Genomic DNA, 23,958 nt, shown 5'->3' on the forward strand with positions numbered 1-23,958 from the left:
TGCATCATCTCAAACAGCATCCCAACCTTGACGAAATCCATATCATCACAACCGAAATAAATCGTCCAGCCAGCAGCAGTTCGCGGCGCCTATCACCAAGCCCAACCACGAACAGCCAAAGAAACGTGCACTAGGTAGGTACCTACCGGGCGACCGTGCGCTGCTAGAGGGAGTTGAGGTCAGTTGTGTCGTCGTGATTGCTGATAACGAACATGCAAATACGTTTGTACACAAGCATCACCTTTTTTAACGTGTTCTTTTCTTGTCGTCATTCATCATGAGGCAGAGGTTAGCAGCGGATTGGTACTAGAACGATTCAAAATGTTGCATTGGATGTACACTTGCACTGTGGGCAAAATCGAGTGAAAAAATATGTTCTACGTTTTAAAATCTACACTTAGCATTCATGAGTAATTCCATAACTAGAAACTCACTTCGAATAAAGTATCATTTTTGCTTACTTGCAAAAAGCGGTCTGGTTAACCCTAATCAGAAGCATTCGTTGCGAATTTTCAAGATTGGTGCACTTGAAGCAATATTTTCAAAATCGGTTTTCGTACACATGTAGAGGATGGATCAAGGTATCTTCTGATTTTTTTTTTTTGTAGTGGAAAATGTTTTTCGTTTTTGCGGAAACCATTTTTGAACGAAATTTCACAAAAAAATGATTTTAGAAAAAATGGAAAACTTTTTCAACACCAAAAAAATTCAGAAGATACATTGGTCCATGCTCTTAATGTGTTCGAAACAGTTTTTGAAAATATTGCTTCGTTATTTTTAAAAAAATCAAAAACTTAAAAAAATGAGCAAATGCTTCCAGTTTCGCCTTAAGGGTTCCCTAGATCTTCTTTCACCGCTAGCAGCCAGCGTATTCGCGGAAGCCTATTTCTATTCTGCATACAAACATTGGAGGCACATATCTAACGAACGAAGTACATGTATCGACTTATTTACCTTACCGATCAGGCTAAGGCCGGGGTGGCCTCTGATATACATAGTAGCCGTCTCCATTCCACTTGGTCCATGGCTGTTTGTCACCAGTTCCGCACTATGTGTAGGGTCCGCAGTTTGTCCTCCACTTGGTCGACCCACCTAGCTCGCTGCGCTCCACGTCTTCTTGTACCGGTCGGATGACTCTCGAGAACCATTTTAGTCGGTTTGCTATTCGACATCCTGATGACGTGACCCGCCCACCGTAGCCTCCCGATTTTCGCGGTGTGGACGATGGTTGGTTCTCTCAGCAGCTGATGCAGCTCGTGGTTCAAGTCCCGTCTTCAATCTGCACTCCGCCGTAGATGATACGCAACACCTTCCGTTCGAAAACTCCAAGGGCGCGTTGGTCATCTGCACGTGGGGTTCATGTTTCGTGCCCATAGAGGACTACCGGTCTAATCAGCGTTTTGTAGATAGTTAACTTCGTGTTACGGCGAACTTTATTCGATCGTAGAGTTCTGCGAAGTCCAAAGTAAGTACGATATTTCCTGCTACAATACGCCTCTCAATTTCTCTGCCGGTGTCGTTGTCGGCGGTCACCAGTGAGCCCAAGTACACGAATTCTTCAACCGCCTCGAATTCATCACCGTCTAAAGTAATGTTAAACAGCAAGCACGAATGACGATCACCTTGCCGTAACTCTCTGTGAGATTCGAAGGGACTAGGGAGTGTCCCTGATACTCGAACTACGCACATCCCTCGATCCATCGTCACCTGATACGATCAATCAGTATGAAGTTACCCGTATTCGTGCATAATCTGCCATAGCTGTTCTCGTTCGATTGTATCATATGCCGATTTGAAATCAATGAACAAGTGATGTGTGGGCATGTTGCATTCACGGCGTTTCTGCAACATATGACGGGTAGCGAAAATCTGGTCCGCTGTAGCGCGTTCACCCATGAATCCAGCCTGAAAATGCACCACGAACTCTCTTGCAAACGGCGATAGACTGGAATTCGTTAAGACAACACATCAGAGGCAGGCGCAGAGGCTCATTGTGGTGCAACCTAAACCAAGGGTATAATCGAATCGACAGACCACCATGAATGGTCAGGACTGAAAGTAAAGTAAGTAAAGTGACATTCTGGCATTGCGATCCCTTTTTGGTAATTTGTCGTTTTACCCACTGTGCAGTAGCAAACAAATCCTAATATAAGGGTACCGCCAAAGAAGGCGCGTCACGTGACGCGACGCGTAATCACCTTATCACTGTCACTTCTTATGCTCAGTTTTCGCGAATATGGCGAGCACCGACCGAGGCTACATGCTATTACGCCGTGTAACCACAATAACTGTGACCGTAAATCATGCAACCAGGCGCCCTGCCAGCCTGCCGATACACACCGATCATGGGACGCGGCGTCAGTGTTGAGCGTTCGATTTCACTCTTCATTTGACCTCTAGATAATCCTATTCAACTGCTCGGACTCTGGATGGCGCGACTCCGAGCGATGTTATACTGTGCGAGGGTCGTTTGTTATTTGTTTTAAATTGAAAGTACAGGACGTTCGGAATGAACTTCCCTTCTCTTAGAACACCTCACACTACGTCGAGGCGGCGTTAGGTTGCATATGTGTTTGATGATAGTAAACCTGACAATCCTTGTGCTAGTTTATATGAAGTCGTGACTGTGAACTATCTACATCTACTCCATTCGCAAGCCCTTTTTCGATTCAAATCACAAATTATGAACTGCAACTTTTGCTGCAACCTGTTCGCTACATTTGAGAATGCACGGGAATGGTGTGCACTCATAACAGCCAGCAAGCAGGTTTTCTCGCTGTCGCTTTCCAATGAAATATTTGGTTTGTTTATTCAGTCAAAAATGCACCTTTTAGCCTTTGGCTAGAGATTCGGGAGAAATGCATCGACGAATAAGAGAAATTGCAAAGTGGTAAATACAGTTTGTTGTCTTGTGCGATCGAAAATGTATTTAGTTTGTGCAAAGATTCAAAAGTATTCTAGAACCTTTTACATCTTATCAAAGTATTAAGAAAATCTATGTAAAGTAGATTTCGTGATATAGAATAAATACAGAATACAACCCAATAGATTAATACATCAATATTTCCCTGCACCATTTTTATGCATCAGTTCATGAAACACGCGAGCCACATCATGCGACATCATGCCACACTTGACCTAGCAGCAGCAGCACCAGCACGATTGAGCACCTATCTCAGTCAAGTGCATGCTGCTACTTGACGTCCGTTCTTGTAGCTAGGTTCCCTTTTATTTTTACCTTGTTGAGTCAACTTTTAGGTAAAAAAAAATCACGCGCCTTATCACCATCACGGGTCGCTATGCAGACAGATATCGCCCACCGTGTCAGCGCACACGCTAAATATGATTCAGATTTCAGACCGTTCTGCTACAGAATTGATGATTTTCATTGTCCATGTTTAACTGAACTAGGAACTTGAAAATATGATTACTAATAATTTTGGCTACAGAGATCTTGGAAGAAATCGCTCATTACAATTTTGAATTTCAACAGTGGTTACCACAACATAAACATTTTAAGTTGTACAAACGAGGCTTAGTATCTTCTTGAGGACTAACTACTTAATTTATTGTTTTTTTGTCTAATGTTTTGTCTAACTGAAACCTCATCCTCACCACCATGTAGGAGTTGCTAAGAAGGTTGTCACGCTGAGGGTGAACGGATCTCGGTCGATCCAAGAACATTTCAGTTAATAACTGTGGAAGTGCTCATAGCTTGAGTTTGAATTTCTAGCATAACATGTGAAAAGGGCCTGCAGGCTTTTTGTAAACAAACATGTTTCGGTCGCTGTAGGTCTCATCTTGATCCACCCACGCACATCAACACGCTCATCAGAAAGAGTAATCTTCGGGCTATCTGTTACGTGTGTTGTTGTCCGTGGGTGGATCAAGATGAGTCCTACAGCGACCGAAACATGTTTGTTTACAAAAGGGCTTCAGGCCCTTTTCACATGTTACGCTAGATTTGAGCTTTATTGACCGCCCGATTGAAACTAAAGTTTTTGTGTTTTGAAGATTTTGAGCCATTTCCATTGGAATTTTCTTATATGAGTTTTTTATACGGTTTTTGGCACACCGTGAGAGCATTATGAATTGTGAAGCGGCGCAGTTCGCTTGGTTGCTTAACTTGTAGGCGTTATATGATAGATTAACACTGTGCTGTGATGCAAATGAGAAGGAAGAGAAACGGCCTTTTCAATCCGTTTGTGATTCTAGTGATGGCTACGAACAATCAATCTCCACCTCAAAACGAATTGTTGTTGAAAAGAGGAAAAATAGAGCTACTAGGGTAATTCGCCAATTGTTGAACGGTTAGTACTGGTATTTTGGTTTTCGTTTGTTTTTCCGTGCATAAATCCTCTTTAGTTGAAAATATCCAGTGAACGTCTAGATCCACTTATTCCTTTTACTGCTCATTGAATTTGTATTCCCTTAAATTCCATTTTCTAAGAGAAAATAGAACATTTGTCTGGGAAGTCTATAACCCAAATGTTGAACGCTTCCTTAACCCTAAAAGGGATACCTGGGGTCCATTGGACCCCAGGCGCCTTGCAGAGCTCGTCTTTGATGGAACACACTCAGCGAGGTGACAAACTGAGGCCATGAAGGTATCCCTTTTAGGGTTAAGGTAGCTCATCCTAATTTTGGACGGTTCTCGCTAATTGTCGAACGGTTGAAGTTTTGTTCGTAATTGATGACGTATAACCCGACATAAACCTATCATTCACCTGTTATTATTTTGGGCACCAAACCCAACATAGACCCAACAGTTACCCGATGTGGGTCCAACAATGGTCCAACATTTGATAAAATTTGACCCGACTTTGGCCCGACACCCGATTTTTTTTTCACTCTGACGGATTTTTTTCCGGATTTTTCGTGTTTTGTGCCCAGCTTGTCCCAGCTAGTGACAATTCTTTTAAATGACAAGGGATCGCTCATTTGAAGAGAGCTCTAGTGGACTGAAATCGTTTTAAACATGACTAGATGCAAAAATAGCTGAAAACGACAGAAGAAAAATACGCTTTTAAAAGCCCCTGAAACACTCCTGGAAACCTATGGGGCCCACTCAACCCCCAAGAACACTCATGGAACGACCTTTGAAAACCCGTGAGTTGCTCCTGAACCTCCTGGAACGCCTTGAAGTACTCCTGGGACCCCCTTAACACTTTGAATCCTTCTTGAACACCTCTGGAACGCCCTTGAAACCCATTGAAAACCACTGAAACCTTCCTGAAGGCCGCTGGAACACCCCTGGAACATCCCTGGATCGCTTTTGCAACCCCATGAAATGCACGGTTAGGTAAAGTGAAAAAAAAACTGAAAGTCATGCTAAAATCGTAGATTATGCCAGTGTTCAAAACTGGTATAATGACAGTGTGATATTTTTTTTTTTAATTAAATTACAACGAAAATGTGATTTTAAACAATGTTAAACTGTTAAGGACATCCTTTCAGTTCTTGTAACTATGGTGTGCCTTTGATATTTGTGGTCGATTTGCCCGCAAAGCTTATTAAGTAACAGCAATTTCTTAAAATTAATCTTAAGATTTGTGCAGTTTTCGTGTCATCAGCGGTACACAATTTTCAATCAATATTTTTGACGTAAAATATGTATAATTTTGTAATTTAATTGGAGCAATATCGTGACACACATGTATATGCATCTACATCATAGTTTCCCAAACTGTGGGTCGCGACCCCCCCAGGGGGGTCGCCGGTCATCTGAAGGGGGGTCGCCAGAGACAGTTTCACTTTATTGATATTGGTTTAAGTGTGGATTATATTTTCATTTTATGATACTTCTTAGCTGATGATGGTTAAATAAATCCTAAATTACATATGGTCATAGTTAGGATATAGTAAAATTGCAGCTTTTTTTTGTTTCGTGAGAAAGTTCAACTTCTGTTTAGTATTTAAGTTTACATTTTTCCCTGGTGGGTCGCGAAAAGTTAGACCACTAGCTAAGGGGGTCGCCGACCAAAAAAGTTTGGGAACCTATGATCTACATCATACGCTTACGTTGAGCAAAAATTACTTAAGTAAGATTTATAATAAAATTTTCAGAAACTGTTCAACATTTGGTTAGTGTTCAAGAATTAGCGAATTACCCTATTTACAATAATAAAAAGATGGGTCAGTCATATTGATTTTGGCCGCCATCTTGGATTTTAATACCAAAACATTTTTTTCACCATGATGGCAATCACCGATTTTCGAAATTTTTGCATCAATTGAAAGCTGAGACATTTATACATAACATATCAAAAAATTAGAGTTATATTTTTCTTCTTTCAAAAGTTATCTGCCGTTTTGTAAACCATGCCACTTTTGCGCACTGGGCCCGGTGCCGGCCGTTTACATAAATGCAGCGTTATTTCGCAGTGTTTACGTACGAATTTAAAATTTGAACCTACTAATGGAAAGCTAAAGGTTTAAGCTTTTCAAAACACATAAAAAAAATAAAAAAGAGTTAATACAGATTAAAAAACTAAAAAAGGTTTAAAAGCAATGCCAGAATCATTGAGAAACAGTCAAAAACGGAAACGAACCACCGATTTGCCCAAATTTTGCTTCAGGTGCCTTTGTGTATACATGCAGGCGTAAACTCGGATGCTGTTGCATGTCGTTGTCGGTTAGCATAGAAATGTTTGGAGAGAACGTGGCTTAGTTTACAAAACTGCAGATAACTTTTGAAAGAAGAAAAAGACATCTCTAATTTTTTGATACGTATAAATGTCTCAGCTTTCAATTGATGCAAAAATTTTGAATATCGGTGGTTGCCATCATGGCGAAAAAAAATGTTTTGGTATAAAAATCCAAGATGGCGTCCAAAATCAATATGGCCGATCCAGCTCTATTTTTCCTCTTTTCAACAACAATTCGTTTTGAGGTGGTTTTTAGACAAACTTTCGAGTTACAACGGTTTAAATGAGCCACCATTTGACCAAAATCGCGGGGTCTGCAAAAATGTTGTGGCTCTAACTAAGGGAAGGGGGTCCATCAATTTGAGTAACCAAATGCATTTTCCTTACTTTTTTAGCGAGGACTTCCAGAAAATCGGCACCTTAAACATTTTTGAAGACAAGGTGTAAACAGTGGGCCGATCTCAGCGAGAGTTACCCAGCTATTTGTCCTTTAACGCCCAGGGTGAATACTAAATCAATTTGGCGAAGACTACTTTATCAAGAAGACATGCAACTCTGTTATTTTCCCATACTAACGGCAAGCGTCACCGACGGCACCGCCGCCTGGTGAACTAAGGTGGTACCTTTGTGTAAAAGTGTAAGAGTGTATTGATGCGAGTATGAAAATTTACACATATTATCATGAATAGTGCCATCTTCATCCAAGATGGCGCTGCTAGCAGAGACTCCCGATTTTCAGCAGTGCTGCAAGTCTTCTTGATAATGTGGTCTTCGAATTTGACTAAGAATTGTCAAGGCTCAATTAACACACTATCAAAAAACCTCGCTCGTCGTATGCAGCGCGTGCACGGTGCAGTTTCAGCTGCTTAATAGCGCGTCCTGAAAGGTTAAGAATCGCATATTTTCCACGATAAACCAGTGACTTGAAATGATGAAAGTTTATGAATTCGTAAGACTTATTCATGAAGCTACTATTAGTAATTTATGATTTTTATTCCACCGCCAAAAAGTAATACTTTGAGTCATAATATCATACCGCATGTACTCTAGAAACATGATAAAAGTTTATCAAATCATAAGCCATTTTTATAAAATTTGTGCTTATATTTTGTGTTTATATTTTGTGTTATTTGTCGATTCTCATAATTCCAAGACACATTCTACGGGCCCCGTATCATCAATACCAATTTTTCAAAGTTGAGTTATGGCATATTTGACATTTTTATCACATTCTACATTACTTTTGTCATCCAAAAATGTATTCGACAGGATATTAGTGTGGCAATAAATATAAATTGAACGACGATTAAGATTAACATTTAAATCGTGATTTTAAGTCTTTTAGGCACACTTTTCATCCAAACTGTCGTATTTTAAACACCAGCACACTGATTTTTCGAAAGTCTTCCATCATTTGTAGATAAATGTATGAAGATTTTTTAGCATAAAAAGATATTTAATCGGAAGACTTTACAACTCAGAAATATGGCTGATCATAGTATGTGTTTTTATTGCGTTGTAACGTCACGAAAAATCAACATTTTCAAATTTTATTCTAATACGGAGAACGTTACAAATATGAAATTTTGTATGCTCTTTGTACTCGAAAAGATCTTTCAAATGAGTCTAAAAGAAAGAAAATCGGTTCACGGAAGCCTGAGTTTCACCTGGTTGAAGTTTGCGTTGTAACGTCACAAAAAAAAGTTCTGTGGAAAAGACCAAATCTTTCTGGCTTGAACGGCTTCTGAATTGGACAAACGAAGTTCTATATTCATAACAGTTTCGTTTTCGTTGTGTATAAGCTTTTTTTTTCAAGATATCGTTTACAAATTGCGTACCATTGCCCGTTCATAAACTACGTAGACTTTTGAAGTACGGGGGAGATGGTATTTGGTCAAAATCTACGATGTAATTGTACTACGATATTGTATTTTTTTTTAATCGTAATCAAATACCACTCAAACCGAACATTTCTGTGATATCAGTGGCCAACAGACGAAACACTGACGAAATTACAAAGTTATTAGCTTGATCAAAGACTTACAGTTGATGGATAGTTTGATTTAAAGTTCCTCCAACAGGCGGTGCTAGAGAACTTACAAATTTTAATTTTCATACATCTCAGGATCCCTATTACATAGAAATGCGATTTCTTCGGCAAAGTTGTTTGGTAAGTAAAAGACTTGCAGTTTATTTACCAATAGATGCGAGATTTTGCCACTAGAAGACGTTAGCTTTTATTCAAAAGCAGGCAAGGGGTTTGAATTTCTTGAAAAGTATTCTACTAGCTGGATCTTTTCTCACTTTGGACATATTGTATTCAAATCAAATTGTAATCAAAGATCAATATATAATTCTTAACATTCAAAATTTAATTTGATTTGATTCACTTATTCCTTAGATATAAGAGTTAATATAACTACAGTCAAAAATATGATTCTGCTTAAAGCACTCCATCTTTGTGTAGAGCTAACCAATCAAGTCCAAAATTGTAGAAATTACAGATAACAAGATGAGGAACGATTAGTCAAAATTTGAGAACTTTTGATATATTTTATAAAAAGTTACGGCTTGTTGAATGTGTTTTGGGTAATTTATAAAATTGACATGCTTTTGAAAACTTTCAACTACCACCACTGTGTGGCAGAAATTAATACCATACGGCTATTAAACTGAAAGTCCTTGATCTACCAAACAGCTTTAATGAAGCAACCATCTTTCACATTAAACACGATCCTGAGATAAGTAAAACTAAAAATGTGTATGCCCTCTAGCGCCTCCTAGTGGAAGGATTTGAAATCATACGGCCCATCAATTGAAAGTTCTTGACCAGTCAAACAATTTTGTCGAGGACACCAACTGTCTAAATAGTTAGGATCTTGAAATATATGGGATGGATTTTACATCACTGTTACATTATTTTTGATAGGTATCTATTAAGAATCACCGACAAACAGACGTAACACCTACGAAATTGAAACTCATATATCTCAGGACTCTAATTACTTAGACTAAGACTTTTAGAATGTTGATGTCGTTGAAAAAGTTGTTTATCTTGTCAAGAATTTTCAGTTTAAAAGCCGTTTGGTTCAAGTTTCTAATTGACTAGTGGTAGTTGAAATTTTGAAAAATCATGCCCTTTATATTTATTCCAAAAATATTCAACATGTTGTAACTTCTTATAAAGTGCCCATAGATTGTGCCAAAAAATAGTTTCTGAACTAGTCAAAATTTGTTGAAAACTTTTTGAGAAATTCTAAACTATTGTAAGTTTTTAATTAGCGTCGCCCAGTGTGTCTGAATCTCACATCCAATAGTAAATCAGCTGTAAGTTTTTGACTTATCAAACAACTTTACCAAAGATATAAACTCTCTAAGTAATTATGACTCTGTCATATACAGGTTGCATTTTCTTGTCAGAATTAAGTCTATTTGTCTCTGGAATCACAGAAATTCAGGTATATCTTTGGTTCAATACACTAAATTCTTTTTTTACACGATCTTTTTTTACGCGGTTTTATTTTACACGATTTTTTTTACACGATTTTCTCGAAATTACGCGATGTGTTTTTGGAAAGATTCTACTCTCCTGGTCGCAATTTACTTCCGATGGGGCTCAAATTTCTACCAGAGATCTCTCTTATCATCCTTGATACCCTGTCAAAATTTTAGGATGATCCGATAAAAAAAAGTTTTGAAAACTTTTTTTACACGATTTTTTTAACGCGGAACAAAAAATCGCGTAAAAACAGAATTTAGTGTAACTGCTTGCACTTCTTAAAGCGTTTTTAATTGAATCAATGACATTGCATAAATTATTGAGTTTTTTTTATTTCGACGGCGTGATTAGTTTTATGCTGCAAAATCTAAATATCTGGTTGTTGCGAAGTAATGAATATCAACGGTTTAGTCTTTGGGACAATATTAGATGAATATGGTTGGTACTAGGCCGAAGAGATAGGTACCATTAATCTTCATGAACGAGTTTTCATACTGCTGATAGCAATAACTTGGCCCTCCGAGCCATTTATCACAAAACGGATTTTCAATAGAATAAAGTTTCTCTTGGAGCAGTGAAAATAATGCACAAATTCGGGCAGTTTTGGCTGATTATTCTGATTCTAAAATTATGTGCATTTTCGTGACGTTACAACGCGAGCAGAACCCTGTTTGAAACTGAACGGGCGTTGTAACGTCACGAAATGTAAAAGTCGATTATCCAAAAACGAATCTGAAATGCATATGTTCTATTTCACTGCATTGAAGAACAAACCAATAAATTTCAATGGTGGGAGGATGTTTCAGTTTCAAATAAAAATCCGAGCAAATTTTTCAAGATGTTGGTTGCGCGGTAGAGGGGTCGAATTCTAGCGCGTTGTAACGTCACGCTACAAATACGCACTTTAAACAAGTTTTTCTAATGAAAACTTTATGTTAAACAGGTCAAATATATCAGAAATTTTACAAGGAACATGAAAAAATATTTTGAGGTTTACAGTCGTTTTTATGAAGTGAAAAATAGTGAAAAATGCGTAGAAACGTTGTAACGTCACGGTAGAATGCGTCTTATCTCGACGGCATGATGAGTTATATGCTGAAAATTTTTAATATCTTGCGGTGCAAAATAATGGATCTCTGCGCGCTAGTCTTTGGGACAAAACTAGAAGAATATGTGTTGGGGATTGACTCACCTTCCCACGAATGGTTGTAATTCTCAATTGGCCCAATTGGTGATACTATACTGAAGATGGGTGCCGGTGTCATAAGCCTTCATGAAGGAGTATTCATACTATTGATAGCAATAACTAGCCCCCCCCCCCAACCCCCGAGCCATTTATCACAAAATGGATTTTCAATAGAATAAAGTTCCCCTTGGAGCAGTGAAGATAATGCAATGATATATTCACAAATTCGGGTAAATTTGGCTGATTATTCTGATTCTAACATGATGTGCATTTTCGTGACGTTACAACTCGAGCAGAACCCTGTTTGAAACTGAACGGGCGTTGTAACGTCACGAAATGTAAAAGTCAATTATCCAAAAACAAATCCGAAATTTATATGTTTTATTCCATTGAATTGAAGAACAAACCAATAAATTTCAATGGTGGAAAAAAAAATTCAGAATATCATAAAAATCCGAGCAGATTTTTTAAGATGTTGGTAGCGCGGTAGAGAGGGTCGGATTCTAGCGCGTTGTAACGTCACGCTACAAATACGCATTTTGAAAACGTTTTTCTAATGAAAACTAAATGTTCAATAGGTCAAATATATCAGAAATTTTACAAGGAATCCGAATATGAAAAAAATATTTTGAGGTTTACGCTCGTTTTCATGAGTTAAAGTGGAAAATCTGACTACGAATGCGTCAAAACGTTGTAACGTCACGGTAGAATGTGTCCCAATTACTTTCTGATGGTTTTTAATTCCACTTGCTCCATCTTTGTTAAATGGTGCGAAAGGAATTTAGATCCACTAAATAGTGATTGGAATTGGGCGTTGCTATGACAGATAAAAAAATATGGGAAGTAGGTATCATTTTCATACCTCAAAACAAACGCACTTACCTCTTGCAGCAAAAGTCACTGAACTGGCTACTTTCTTCACACTACGGTCCTGAAAACTTAACACTACAGTACATATTAGTTATGAGTTATACAATAATTAGTTTTTTTTTCAAAATAAAGAATACTTTGTTGAATTACCGCGAAACATCGCCAATCAAAATTGACATGGAAAAGCAACGGCTTTACAGGTTTGTGTAACGAGCAGAAATCGTTTGTTTTGATACATAATTTGATGGCGCTGTTTTATGGTTTTATGACTGAGTGGCATGATTTCATGACTCACAGTCATTGTGTTTGATAAATGAAAAAATAAAAATAGTATAGGTTTGTCGTAACGCCCTTGCAAGCCATGTCTATTGTTTATGAAAGGTTACAAATACTTATGATGATCGTCGTTAGCGTCATGATATCACGACCCGTAGTCGTGATATTATGACGTGGCATATTTTATGACCTAATGACTTTTTCGTCATGAATTCAGGAAGGATTTAAACCAATTTTGATCAATCGTCAAGGATAAACCATTGTTATGTAGCAGTCCAAACTAAACTTGCAAATACATTTCTGGGGTCCTCTACCAATCGTGTGCCATCACTCACATGCATGGGCTAAACGGACACGTTTTAAACCCCTGACCATTTCCTGACACAGTCAATGTATGTGCGCTTCTGATTAAGCCGCGTCAATTTTCGCAGATAATGTGGAAGAAATTTGTCAATTCCGGACTACGTGTACACCGCCAAGCTGTTCGTGTGGTCGGCGTAATCTATAATGGGTCTGTCGAATGCTCGCCTCACCTCGCCGGCGGACTCCGCGCCGCTCCGGTGCATCCGACTATCTCTTTGATAACATTAAAACGCAGCTCTACAACACATTCAAGCCTGGCAGGTTGGCCACCACAAACAAATGAAGCAGATTGCAAAAACAGACATACCCAACAGAAAAAAAAAACTGAACGACCGGTCGGTCGGTCATCGAAGGAGCTTGATCACGGTTTTACGCAAGCCAGAGCCAGCCAGCCCAGAGCGACTCGGTCAACGTTAAGCCACCGCTCTGCTCTGTGTGGCGCGTCGTCGGGCTAAGTCAGTCACTGAGTCAGTCAGTTACCAGGGAACCGCGCGAGAGTACGGATCGTAACTTCAGCTCCAGCTCCAGCTGATCACCGTTCGTTTCGGAATCCAGTTCAGTTGTCCAGTGTCTTCGGTCGGTTTCTGTTTCGGGGTAGCATCATCAGCATTGTCTGAGTGGCGAAAAGCAGTGCAAAGTGGAAATTGTGGTGACTAGGTGAGACGGACCACGCGAGTGGTCAGGTTTTGTTGGCTTGCACGAAGCATTATTACCAAATAGTTTTGTCTGCGTTCCGTAATTCGCTGTGTGGTGTGTTTCGATTCGAGTCTTCGTTCGTTTCGTTGTTACAAGTGAAAGTGGCACGTGGATAGAGTTTTCGGCCGAAAGCCCCCCACTTCAGCGGTCCAGGAAGAGAAGTGGTGTGTGATTCACGGTTTGTGTGATACCGTACCGACCGTTAAGCTTTTCGGTTTGCCTATGGTGTGGTTCATTGGGGGAAGACGGTTGGAAGGCGCGTTGACTTGATTTTTCGATTATTTAACGCCTTGGTGGATATTTGTTACACAACCCAGTGTTGTTATCTTTGTGCACTCTTTGCGCCAATTAGGCATGTGTCTACGGTAGAGCCGAGTGGAAAGATAAGGCTGAAGTTCCGATTTCCGATATTAATAAAGATATCGGAGCCAGTTGTCTGCCGTCGGAATGATCGGTTGTAAAAATGAGTTTAATCGATGTTTTACGCCGTTTTATGTAATAAATCTAATTAAACATACTATTTGAGTGATAAGTCAAACTACAGTCGAATCATCTTGATTTGCCTTGCTTAAAATAGGTAATCTCCTTTTCCAAATATTGAATATTTGCTCGTGCAACATTCAAACACAAAACAACTTTGTTACATGATAATCCCTGAGATTACGCCGTGTACTGGTTTGTTTACTATGCTCGCACAATCATTGGCACCCACCGATAGTACTACCTACGTGCTTTTGAACAGGAGTACCACATTCTGATCTGGGAATTTCGCGTCAAGTGAAAATAGTGCAAAGTGTAAATAGTGCAGTTTACGATCAGCTTGAGTTGATCTCATTACAATTCATGGTTAATAACGAGGTACTTTTTTGTTAGTATAAAAGTCACTATGGGACCGTTAATAAACCACGTAGACTTTTTAAGGGAGGGGAGGTCTGGCCAAAGTCTACGTTCCATACAAATTTTTAAATTCCTTAGAACCGATCCTTCACCATACAGAGAATATTGGTAAAATCTTTCATCTTCAAACCGGCACGAGATTTTGAATATTTCCTTGTAAAACCATTGTCCGCTTTCCAAGACATTTAAAACAATCATGATAATATCTTGGAGAATCCTTTCTGGAAGGTTAAACAATGTGGCTAAACCGTTTCTTCAAATTTCCTTAACCTTTCGTAATTCGCGTGGTTTGCCACCACCGCCAGCACCATGCCAATGCTGAATACAAAAAGCGAGATTTTTTCAACGTGTTGTACATATGTACGTGTTTTTTCGCTCGAGGGTTAAAATCAATAATACTCATGACTCTACCAGGCAAGCTGTCTGCTACCTGAAAAAAACCTGGAATTATCAGACAATTCTGGTGTCAATCAAAATTGAGAAAATAACGTCATCTAAACTGCAGTGAACTGCACATCTATCCCAAACGCTAAAACTGCTCAGCACTAAAATGTGTAAGACCTACTCATAAGTGCATAATTTCCAGACCACACAAAAATGTGTAGCAGTTACACATTCTCAAAAAACAGCTCGTACACTCTTCTAGATGCGAAATGTTGATTTTTTTTTGTTTTCCAAGGTCACTAGTAATCTGGCGTACAAAAATTTTTGCGATTTTAACAATTTTGCGGACACTGGAGCTGATTTTGTAAATGTGCAAGGGTTACACATTTTTGGTGTAGTCTGGAAATTATGCACTTTAGTGCTGAGCGGCGTTAGCGTGCATACGTCCAAAAAATCCAGCAAACATGGTACTGATATGCGATTCACGGCAGTAAATCGTGAAGAAATTCTGACTTACAATGCATTTTGCAATTTTGTAGTGAATTTTTACAAATCTTCGAAGGAAGTTGGTGACCGATGCTTTTTAGAAGTTTGTGAATGTTTTGTAAAGATGTTTAACCTTACTTTATTTACAATGGAATTTATGAATGTATACATCAAGACGATTGCTGAAATAACTCGGCAAATCTGCCAAATAAAGACATGAACCAGTACTTGAAAATAATAGACAAAAATTGATAGACAATTTTCAAAGAAGAATAAATTTCTCTGACAAAAAAATTCTGAATGAACTTTGAACAAACTTTCAGAATATAAATCTGAAGAGGAAGAATTCCAGAGGAATTTTCCGAAAGTATTTGTAATAGTGACTGAAATGCTGATGCGAAATGAACTTTTGAAAGAATCATAAAAAGATTTTTTGGAAACGGAATCCTTCAATTTTTTTTTCAAGAATACTGACAGGAACAAAATAAAAATTCCCATTGCATTTTTTTCATGAAATGCTGGAGTTGAAATGATTTATCATCCAATGATCCTTGACAAATTTTGATACACGAACGAACGAATTTTATAACCAATCGTGATCTCATTATCAAAAATAAATTTACACAGGATTTTTGTCGAAAATTTCTCGAAGAATTTTACCGAAATCTCTAATTTTACTATTTTTTTTCTAACATAATATCTCAAAAACCCGATGACCCAACAAATATCTACTCAGGCACTTAGTTGGTCTTACTCAGAACCCTTTTTTTTGTATTTCTACTGATTTCTTCTAAGATTTTTAGGAGGTCCCTGCCTACTAATCAAAATTATCAAAATATTTTGGACACTCGGTGTTTAAACCCGCTTGAAACTATTTTCGAAGAATCTGCCACTTGGATATGCTGGATCAGATCCTAATCACTTGATTGACAAAGGCTGATTAGACGAATTTTGCGAATTTAATGCGCTAAAATGATAAACGTTTTTGTTAACATCTGCAAGTTTGCCCAGTACCACTTTTTCTTTTCGTGAACAAGCCGCAACACTCGCACGGATGACGAGATTAACAAAACATAATTTCAAGGCAAATAACGATATTTCCAGTGAGAAAATGATTGCTGCTCGTGCAGAACAACCTGATTAAGCGAATGATTCTTAAAATTTTCGTCATCTCTTCTTTAAATCTGTGAAAGTTATCCAAAATATATGGGGGTCCAAAATATATTGGTTACCCTATTTGAGATTCTCTGAAAAGAATTCTCTCCAAAGATAAATGATGTAGAGTGGATCTCCTGAAAAATGCAAATAGAATTTCAGGTGAAATTCTGAAATTCTGAAAGTTTGAAATGAGTAAAGCATAGAAGTACTCCTAGTGAAATCCGTGAGAGAATGCTCGTCTGAAATTCAGAAGAGTACTTCGGTTTAGTATTGATGAGTATTGATGAGAGAATCCTTGGAAAAGTATTTTCCCAAATCCCTCTGACATCTTTGGTGAAATTCTGGGAGCATGCTAAAGCTCTTTTCCGGGGGAACTTTATGTGAAACTTCTTGAAGAAAAAAGAGCTTATATTTCTGTGAGAAAAATGTCGAATCTTTTTCCAACAAAATTAAGTTTTGGAAAATAAAAAAAAAAATCAAAATACCTATGTATCTGGTATATCCATATTCCATTTTTTTTTTGTCAAGCTCCAATGTCTTCAAAGTAAAAAATAAAGAATGGCAACTCTGCCTCTTTTCTATGTTAACGTCCAGCGACAAGGCAAGTAGCGTTCTCTAGGTATCAAGACGTATCAAGGTGAAAGCTAGCTGTACAAGTGTTCTGCCATAAAAAGAAGTTGTGTACGTATTGTATCCGGAAGCAACTCCCGGAGATTTTTACAAGAAGCTTCTGGAAGATTCCTCCTGAAGGATTTCTAGAAGAATCTTGCAGGAAGCACAGTAAGAAATCCTGGAAAATTTTCAAAGACGATCTTATAGACAATAAATCAAAAGCTCTTGTGATAATTCAAAATCGAATACTAAGAAGAATTTATTATTATTAGCTTTATTTACAAGGGATCCCAGTAGGAACTCCTGGATAAATTGTTGGTCGAATCCCATGAGACTTTTCTAGAAAAATCTCTTTAAGAAAACCTGATGAAATCCCAGGAAAACTTGTGGAGGATTCCTAGGAAGAACCCCTGAAGGAACAACTGGAAGAACATCAAAAAGGATTTACGGAGGGGGGGGGGGGGGGTGGTGCTGTTGGGATTATTTCAGAAAACAATCATGGAAGAATTTCTGTAGAAAATTCTGACGAAACCCTAGAAAAAACTACTGGAAAAGTTTCAGAGGGCATATCTTGGTGACCCAGAATAAGATCTCCAATGCATTTCGGTATCTGGTGCAACTCCTAAAACAATCTTCGTAAAAACTCCAGAAATAGTCATCCTGTAGAAATCCCAGGATAATGATAATATTGATTGTGTACCCACCATCAGCGCAAGGATGACCTACGGCTGTAGAGTCGTTATACTGTCAGGGAGTGATCTACCCGATGGTTTGTTGAAGCATGGTAAGCCAAATTCACTGGCGACCTTCGGAAAACGATGGCCTGGCCACCCCCACGAACATTTGCCCGGAAACCAGTTCATCAAGCTTCCTTAGACCACTCTCCCGAAATCCCCAAAGTATTTGTCATGTTCAAATATGAAAGGGAACAAAAAAGAACGAACTCACCGGATAATCCTATTCAGCTGGTTTTCTGTGTTTAAAGTCAACGCGCACGTGATCCCGCAAAATTTGCATCTTCTTCTGCACACAAACTCACAAACGACGACGGATGACATAAAGCGAACGCTGAACTGATCGCTCACTGTTTACTGTTCGCGGCAAATAACAAACTCCCGGCAAGCGAACTTCCGAATCTTACGCGCGCACTGTTTACTTTTTGCGCCGACTATACAGCTCCCTGCATTCCAGGGGTCAAAAAATCTTTCTTCAAAAGGTTCTCATCGAATCCCAAAAGATGGCCGCGTGGAATGGTACAAGATAATCTAGAGAAATACCAGATACATTCTTGGAGGAATCCTAGAAGGAACTCCTTGGGGAAACCAAAAAGTATAGTTCTGGTGGAGTTCCAAGAGATTGCATTGGCAAACGTTTACAACCAACTGATGGTATCTCGCTCTTTCCTAAAGGGAACTGAACTTATGGCACACATTTTTCAAATGGAGAGAAACGTGCCTCTCGAGCTGATCTACTGATAGTTCGTCTCAGGTTGAGAAAAATATGGGTGTGCGGAGATAACAACGAAAAAAATATGTTTATGCAACGAGCTGATAGAATCTGGAAGATAGTACTACACTGCCGTGAATCGCATATCTGTCCCACTTGCATAGGAACTCCAGCAAAGATGCGACTGATATGCGATTCACGGCAGTACAGACGTGTTCAATCTTCCTTTTCATCGACATAAAGTTCAGGAATTCCCAAATTTTCAGTAGTGCATTGCTACTGAATTTAATTGTGCATGTAATGTAAAGAAAACGTTTCATAGTTCTTCTTCTTTTTCTTGGCGTCAGTAGTACAAAGCCTGCTTCTCAGCTTAGTGTTCTATGAAGACTACCACAGTTATTAACTGAGAGCTTCCTCTACCAATAACCATTTTGCATTTGTAAGACCAAGTAAGTCAAGGAAATTTTCATTCCGAAAAGTTCCTGGGTCGACCAGGAATCGAACCAGCATGGTCATTCTAAATACCCATGCCTTTACAGCTGTGGCTATATGGGCACTGGGAAATGTTATGGTCCTGTAGGAAGAGTTTCTGAAAACTCAATTTAAAAAATATATAAAATGAGTTCACTAATTAGGGGAAATTACCAATTCTCGGCCGTTTTGTTCTCTTCGTCTTGGGGGTTTTTTTTTAACCCTATTGAACTCAGAGTTGGCCTCAAATCCTTCCCAACTAAGCTGAATGATATGGCCAAGTTTCAGGCAGTTTGGTTGACAAAAACCCCCCATGACGAAGAGAACAAACCTGCCGATAATACCCACTGTCACCCTAATATGGACATGCAAATGCATGTTCTATCATATGTACGCGCTAGGAACCTTTGGTATTGTAAATTAAGTTTCAAAAAGTTTGGTATCTTCGATGAGCATCTGGCATATACCTATTAGTTTTTTTTTCAACCAATTATTGATTGTGTTAAAATGTAATTTTACGTTTGTTTATTGCTATTTTCATTTATTACTTATTGACTTACCCGCAATAAACAAAGAGCAATATTATGATTTTTTGCATTTGATGAACTGCAGGTTTTTCGCTTGAGAAAACAGTATGTGGAAAGACGAAGCACATCACTCCATCGTGCCATAAAACAAAACTGAAATTTTGCCAGTGTATTTCTAAAATAGCACAATGGAATGCAAATACCATCAACATTGGGCTTGTCACCCGTGCTAAATCTCTGCGAGAGATTTCCGTGAGTGATTGTTTAGCTCAGCACAGACCAATACATACAAGGCGCGAATAGTTCATCCAAACATATCGCCACTTACCGGTTGCAACGTTATGGACACTTGTCCGCGATGACTTACAATTCCGCAAACTTTTTATCGAACCTCGTCGTATAGTTTTGTGAGTGCTTGCTACCCAAGTTTGTTTTTCGTCATTCGATTGCTTGCGCAACTGCTTGCTGCTGTTGCCAGTAACGACCCAGATTAAGGCAGAGATGTGCGCCTGTCGTAGCGCGAGATTTGTTCAGTCATCGTACGTCCCCATAAGTCTCACTCGTGTCGTAGAGCAGACTCATCTTCTCTGCTGCTGGAAAGCCCAAAAAATAGTAGCACGTGTATGGCCGATTGACACCGCGCGCGCCACGTATGGGTGTTTTTAGCGTCAGCAAACACCACCGCCGGGGGAGATGGCTGTGATTTAGTGCGAACTGAACAGGTTTTGTTGCCAGGTGCCAGGCGGAGGAGAGCGCAGGTATCTCCGGCTTAGGCCCGCATCTCAGAGTTATCATATCGATTTTATTTGGCTTTTGTGACGAAAAGAAAACAAATGTGATCTTCGCCAGCGTTTGGATTTTCTAAGAAAGAGAATACCAAACCGGTCTTGGAAACTACGGCTGTTGTTATTCAACGACAAGTCTGAAAGAAATTATAAATTCTTCAGATTTTTTTTAAGATACCGACATATAGGTATTTGAGAGATTCATAGAATACTGGCAGTGTGATTCCTAGAGCATCCTGTTGATGTACTGTGGCGATAATCCAGTAAAGTTAGTGGTCTCTTTTGGTAGTTTGCTGAAATTTCTGAGTTAGTTAGTTTCTCAGTACTGGTTGTTTTACAGCAGCAAGACTCTAACGACTACGATATTACAATGTATTTACATTGTATGATTACCCAAATAACATTTTCAGCGCTATAAGCTTCAGTCATTTGCTTTCTGTTGTGTAACAATCGAATTGAAGCAGTCAACGCTGATTAAAAGGGAAGCTAAGTCAAATATAAACCATAAGCTAATACACGGATGCAAAACAAGCACCACGCAGCTACCGACCTCGGTTGTCAGAAATCTCACACTTGTTACTGGGGCTGCCTTTATTGCACTCTATTTCAACTTCGGGAGATTTTCCGGAAGATGTGAAAACTTGAATGAGTCCCAGCTAACAAAACAGCTGCTACTATACAGTACATTTCGTAATATTGACAAATCTACAAACAAGCAGCGTTTTAAAGGCTGTTATGTGATATCATTACAGCTAGAAGCTGTAATAAAGAAACTTTTGGTAACCAATACGGCTTGTCGGATGTAAGCATTGTCAAAACAAACTTTAAGGTGGATGCATAGCTACTACACAAATACTTTACAGCCATCCATCTATGTGCTGTGAAATTATTTGAATTGCACTTCAATAAACTCCGGAAGATTTGCCGGAAGATGGGCAAATAGAATAAGAGTTCCAATCAACAAAACAGCTACTTTTATACAGTACGTTTTGTAATGTTGCCAAATGCATAAAAAAGCTGTGCTTCGTAGCTGTTTAAAGAACATACTGTAACTTAGAAGTTGTGACGAAGAACCTGTTGGGGCATCCACGCAGCTTGTTCAATGTAAACATTATTGCGCTTGACGCGTTTCACAAGCTTTGGCAGCAAGATGAAGTTGGGTAAGGTTTCTTGTGACACAATTATAAAGCCTTGCCCAGTGATGAAAATTGTCAGACAAAAGAGGCACAAAACAAGCAACAAAGATGGCGCGGCGATTACTCTTTATCCCTACTGGTAACAGATAATGACATGATCTCGAAAATTTTTGTTGCAGACAAAACGGAACCTGAATTTGTTGCGTACTTTTCAACTCGTGAATAATCAATTATTACCAATTCAAAATCGAAACTTTTTGATGATACATCTTCAGCAGCGTTGCAGTGTTTACCGACTCGAAGTTACCGCTCGAAAAGCACAATACACGATCTTTGTCCTATTCTGTTCAAGTTGGGACAAACCTATGTCGCATTGGGTAGAATGTCGCAACAAATTCAGGTTGCGACATTGTCGTTATTGTTGCGCGATGGTTGAATTTTGATTCACTGGTCTTATCTGGAGTAAAACAAAACGGGCTATTTTTATAATATTTTAGCAGTGTGGCAGCGAGGACATCATCGGAAGCAGTACATACGGAGATCGGGAGTAATTATCATTTTATTTTTATTTTTTTGAATGAAATCGTGGTGAGCTCGTTCCATTTTATATATATTTTATTCAATTCATTTCAATGGTGGTGCTGATTCATAACGAGATCATTTTTCGTTACAAACGACTTGGAAATCTAGCGAAATTGTATTGTGGGAGTCCCACCGCTATCCATACGAGCTTTAAGTGTGCATATTAGCGCATCGGTTTTGCTGGGAAAAATGTGTTTTTCGGATTTATTACCAGGTATCACTGAGATACGCTAATACAGTATGCTTCAATTGTGATTCATATAACTATGTATAACACATACTTCAAATGAGTGAACTAGGGAATTACACCAAGTTGATTGAATAAAACATTGAGCCAATGTCAACACCTATCAAAGTGCGTAAGAAGTCCAAATAGTGATTTCGACTTAAAATGCAATAAAGTCAAAACCATCGTTTCTGAATTCAGCATAAACAATTACCTCGTTTATTTTGATGTATACATCTCTGCCAGTTGTTTCTGAATTTCCTTGCCAAATATCGCGGCCAATGTTCGCCTTGTGTCGATCGTTTAGCTAACTGAGTTCAATCCCGAATCTCTTCTACGTCTCCACAGCCACTCCACTAGATTAGTTTATTATGTGCAAATTTAGCGTGCTTCCATCATCTAATTTAGACCCCATCGTACGTTTCCTTCTTTTTTTCTCGCAGATTAAACGCATAGAAACACGCGTTCAGCCCCGGAGACCGACGACAGAGAAAGCACCCATCACGGTCCCAAACTAGAATCAAAGAATGTCCGCCAAAGCAATTCGCGAAGCCACCGGTAAGGATATCATCAACCGACACCTCGTGGGAGATCATGGCGCTGCCAAGTGCCGGTTCGCATCCGTTGACGAGAGCACACAGTGGAGCCAGCTGGTCGCCGATAACCCCTGGCTGGAAAGCACCGTAAGTGTCGGACACCCCTCCTCGCGTTTGTTTGTAAATTGTTTCATAACGATATGAATGAAGACGCGACGCTTATTTTTTTGTGTTTGGTGGTGAATAATGCTGCTCCGGTGCGTCGTCCGCCATCATTATCATTATAGGTCTAGTTTACGTGTTTATTTGTTGCTTCGGTTAGAGGCCGTTTAACCGTTTAAACTCCAACACTATTACCCGTTTAATATTTTATGTACCCATGCAAAAAATGCTATGAGCATAAATTCATAATTCAAGAAGTTAAATAAGAATTCTGGTGACGTCGTGTTGAATAAAATTGATGGGAAAGCTGGTGAGCTCGTTCCATTTTTTATTCAATTAAACTTAACGTCACTAAAATATGAAAAAAAATAATTTTCAATTAATTTTATGGTGTTGATTTATAATGAATTGCAAACCACTGCCATCTAGACAAGTTAGATAACATAATAATTCTGTAATACCCAAGTCCTAAAGTATTGATTTTGGCCTAAACTAAATCGTCATCTTAAATCGGTTCAAACATGTTTTCTTTTTCATCATTATTTTTTTTATTCACGAGTTTGTGAATTGATTTCTCCCATTTTAATTTTTAAAATTTCTAATTTGGGACTCCAATTTTTATATTGGGTATTAGAGGGTTAATTATGCATCTTAGCGCATCGGTTTCGCTGGTGTTAGGCGGATCAACTACAAGCCATAGCTTCGGCACGCCACATCGTAAATCAATCATACGCGAGCGATAGGTGCACTGTTCATTCAATCGAGAAATTGGCTTGTGATCGATATTGACAAGTGACAAGCCGGTTCGAAGCTTTCGATAATGGTTGGTTAAAAGCGCCATAATCGCAAATAATTCAGTCACAGATAAGAAGATACAGCAGTTCATTATCTAGACTAGATTATAACATCCTTTCCTTAGCCTGGCTAGGTATTGGTGAATCACAAAATGGGTCTATTATCAATCTCTAAATTCTTAGCATCTTGTCTCGTATACAGTCCAACTAAACATTTAA

General features: G+C 38.8%; 1 protein-coding gene across 4 annotated transcripts in view; it reads left to right on the plus strand.

Moving 5' to 3' along the window:
- The window catches only part of LOC109425132 (ATP-citrate synthase), a 68,339-nt gene that overhangs the window by 19,586 nt on the left and 24,795 nt on the right, over positions 1-23,958 (plus strand). For 2 of the 4 annotated variants that reach the window (XM_019700358.3, XM_062850959.1), the window contains exon 3: positions 22,691-22,930. In XM_019700358.3, the coding sequence (XP_019555903.2) occupies positions 22,775-22,930 (156 nt within the window). In that variant the 5' untranslated portion in view covers positions 22,691-22,774. Of the gene's footprint in view, positions 1-13,239; positions 13,499-22,690; positions 22,931-23,958 lie in introns of those variants that run through there. The other 2 variants (XM_019700357.3, XM_062850960.1) reach the window with 2 other exon arrangements.

Source organism: Aedes albopictus, chromosome 2, assembly GCF_035046485.1.
Source record: "Aedes albopictus strain Foshan chromosome 2, AalbF5, whole genome shotgun sequence".
NCBI classification, from domain to species: Eukaryota; Metazoa; Arthropoda; class Insecta; order Diptera; family Culicidae; genus Aedes; species Aedes albopictus.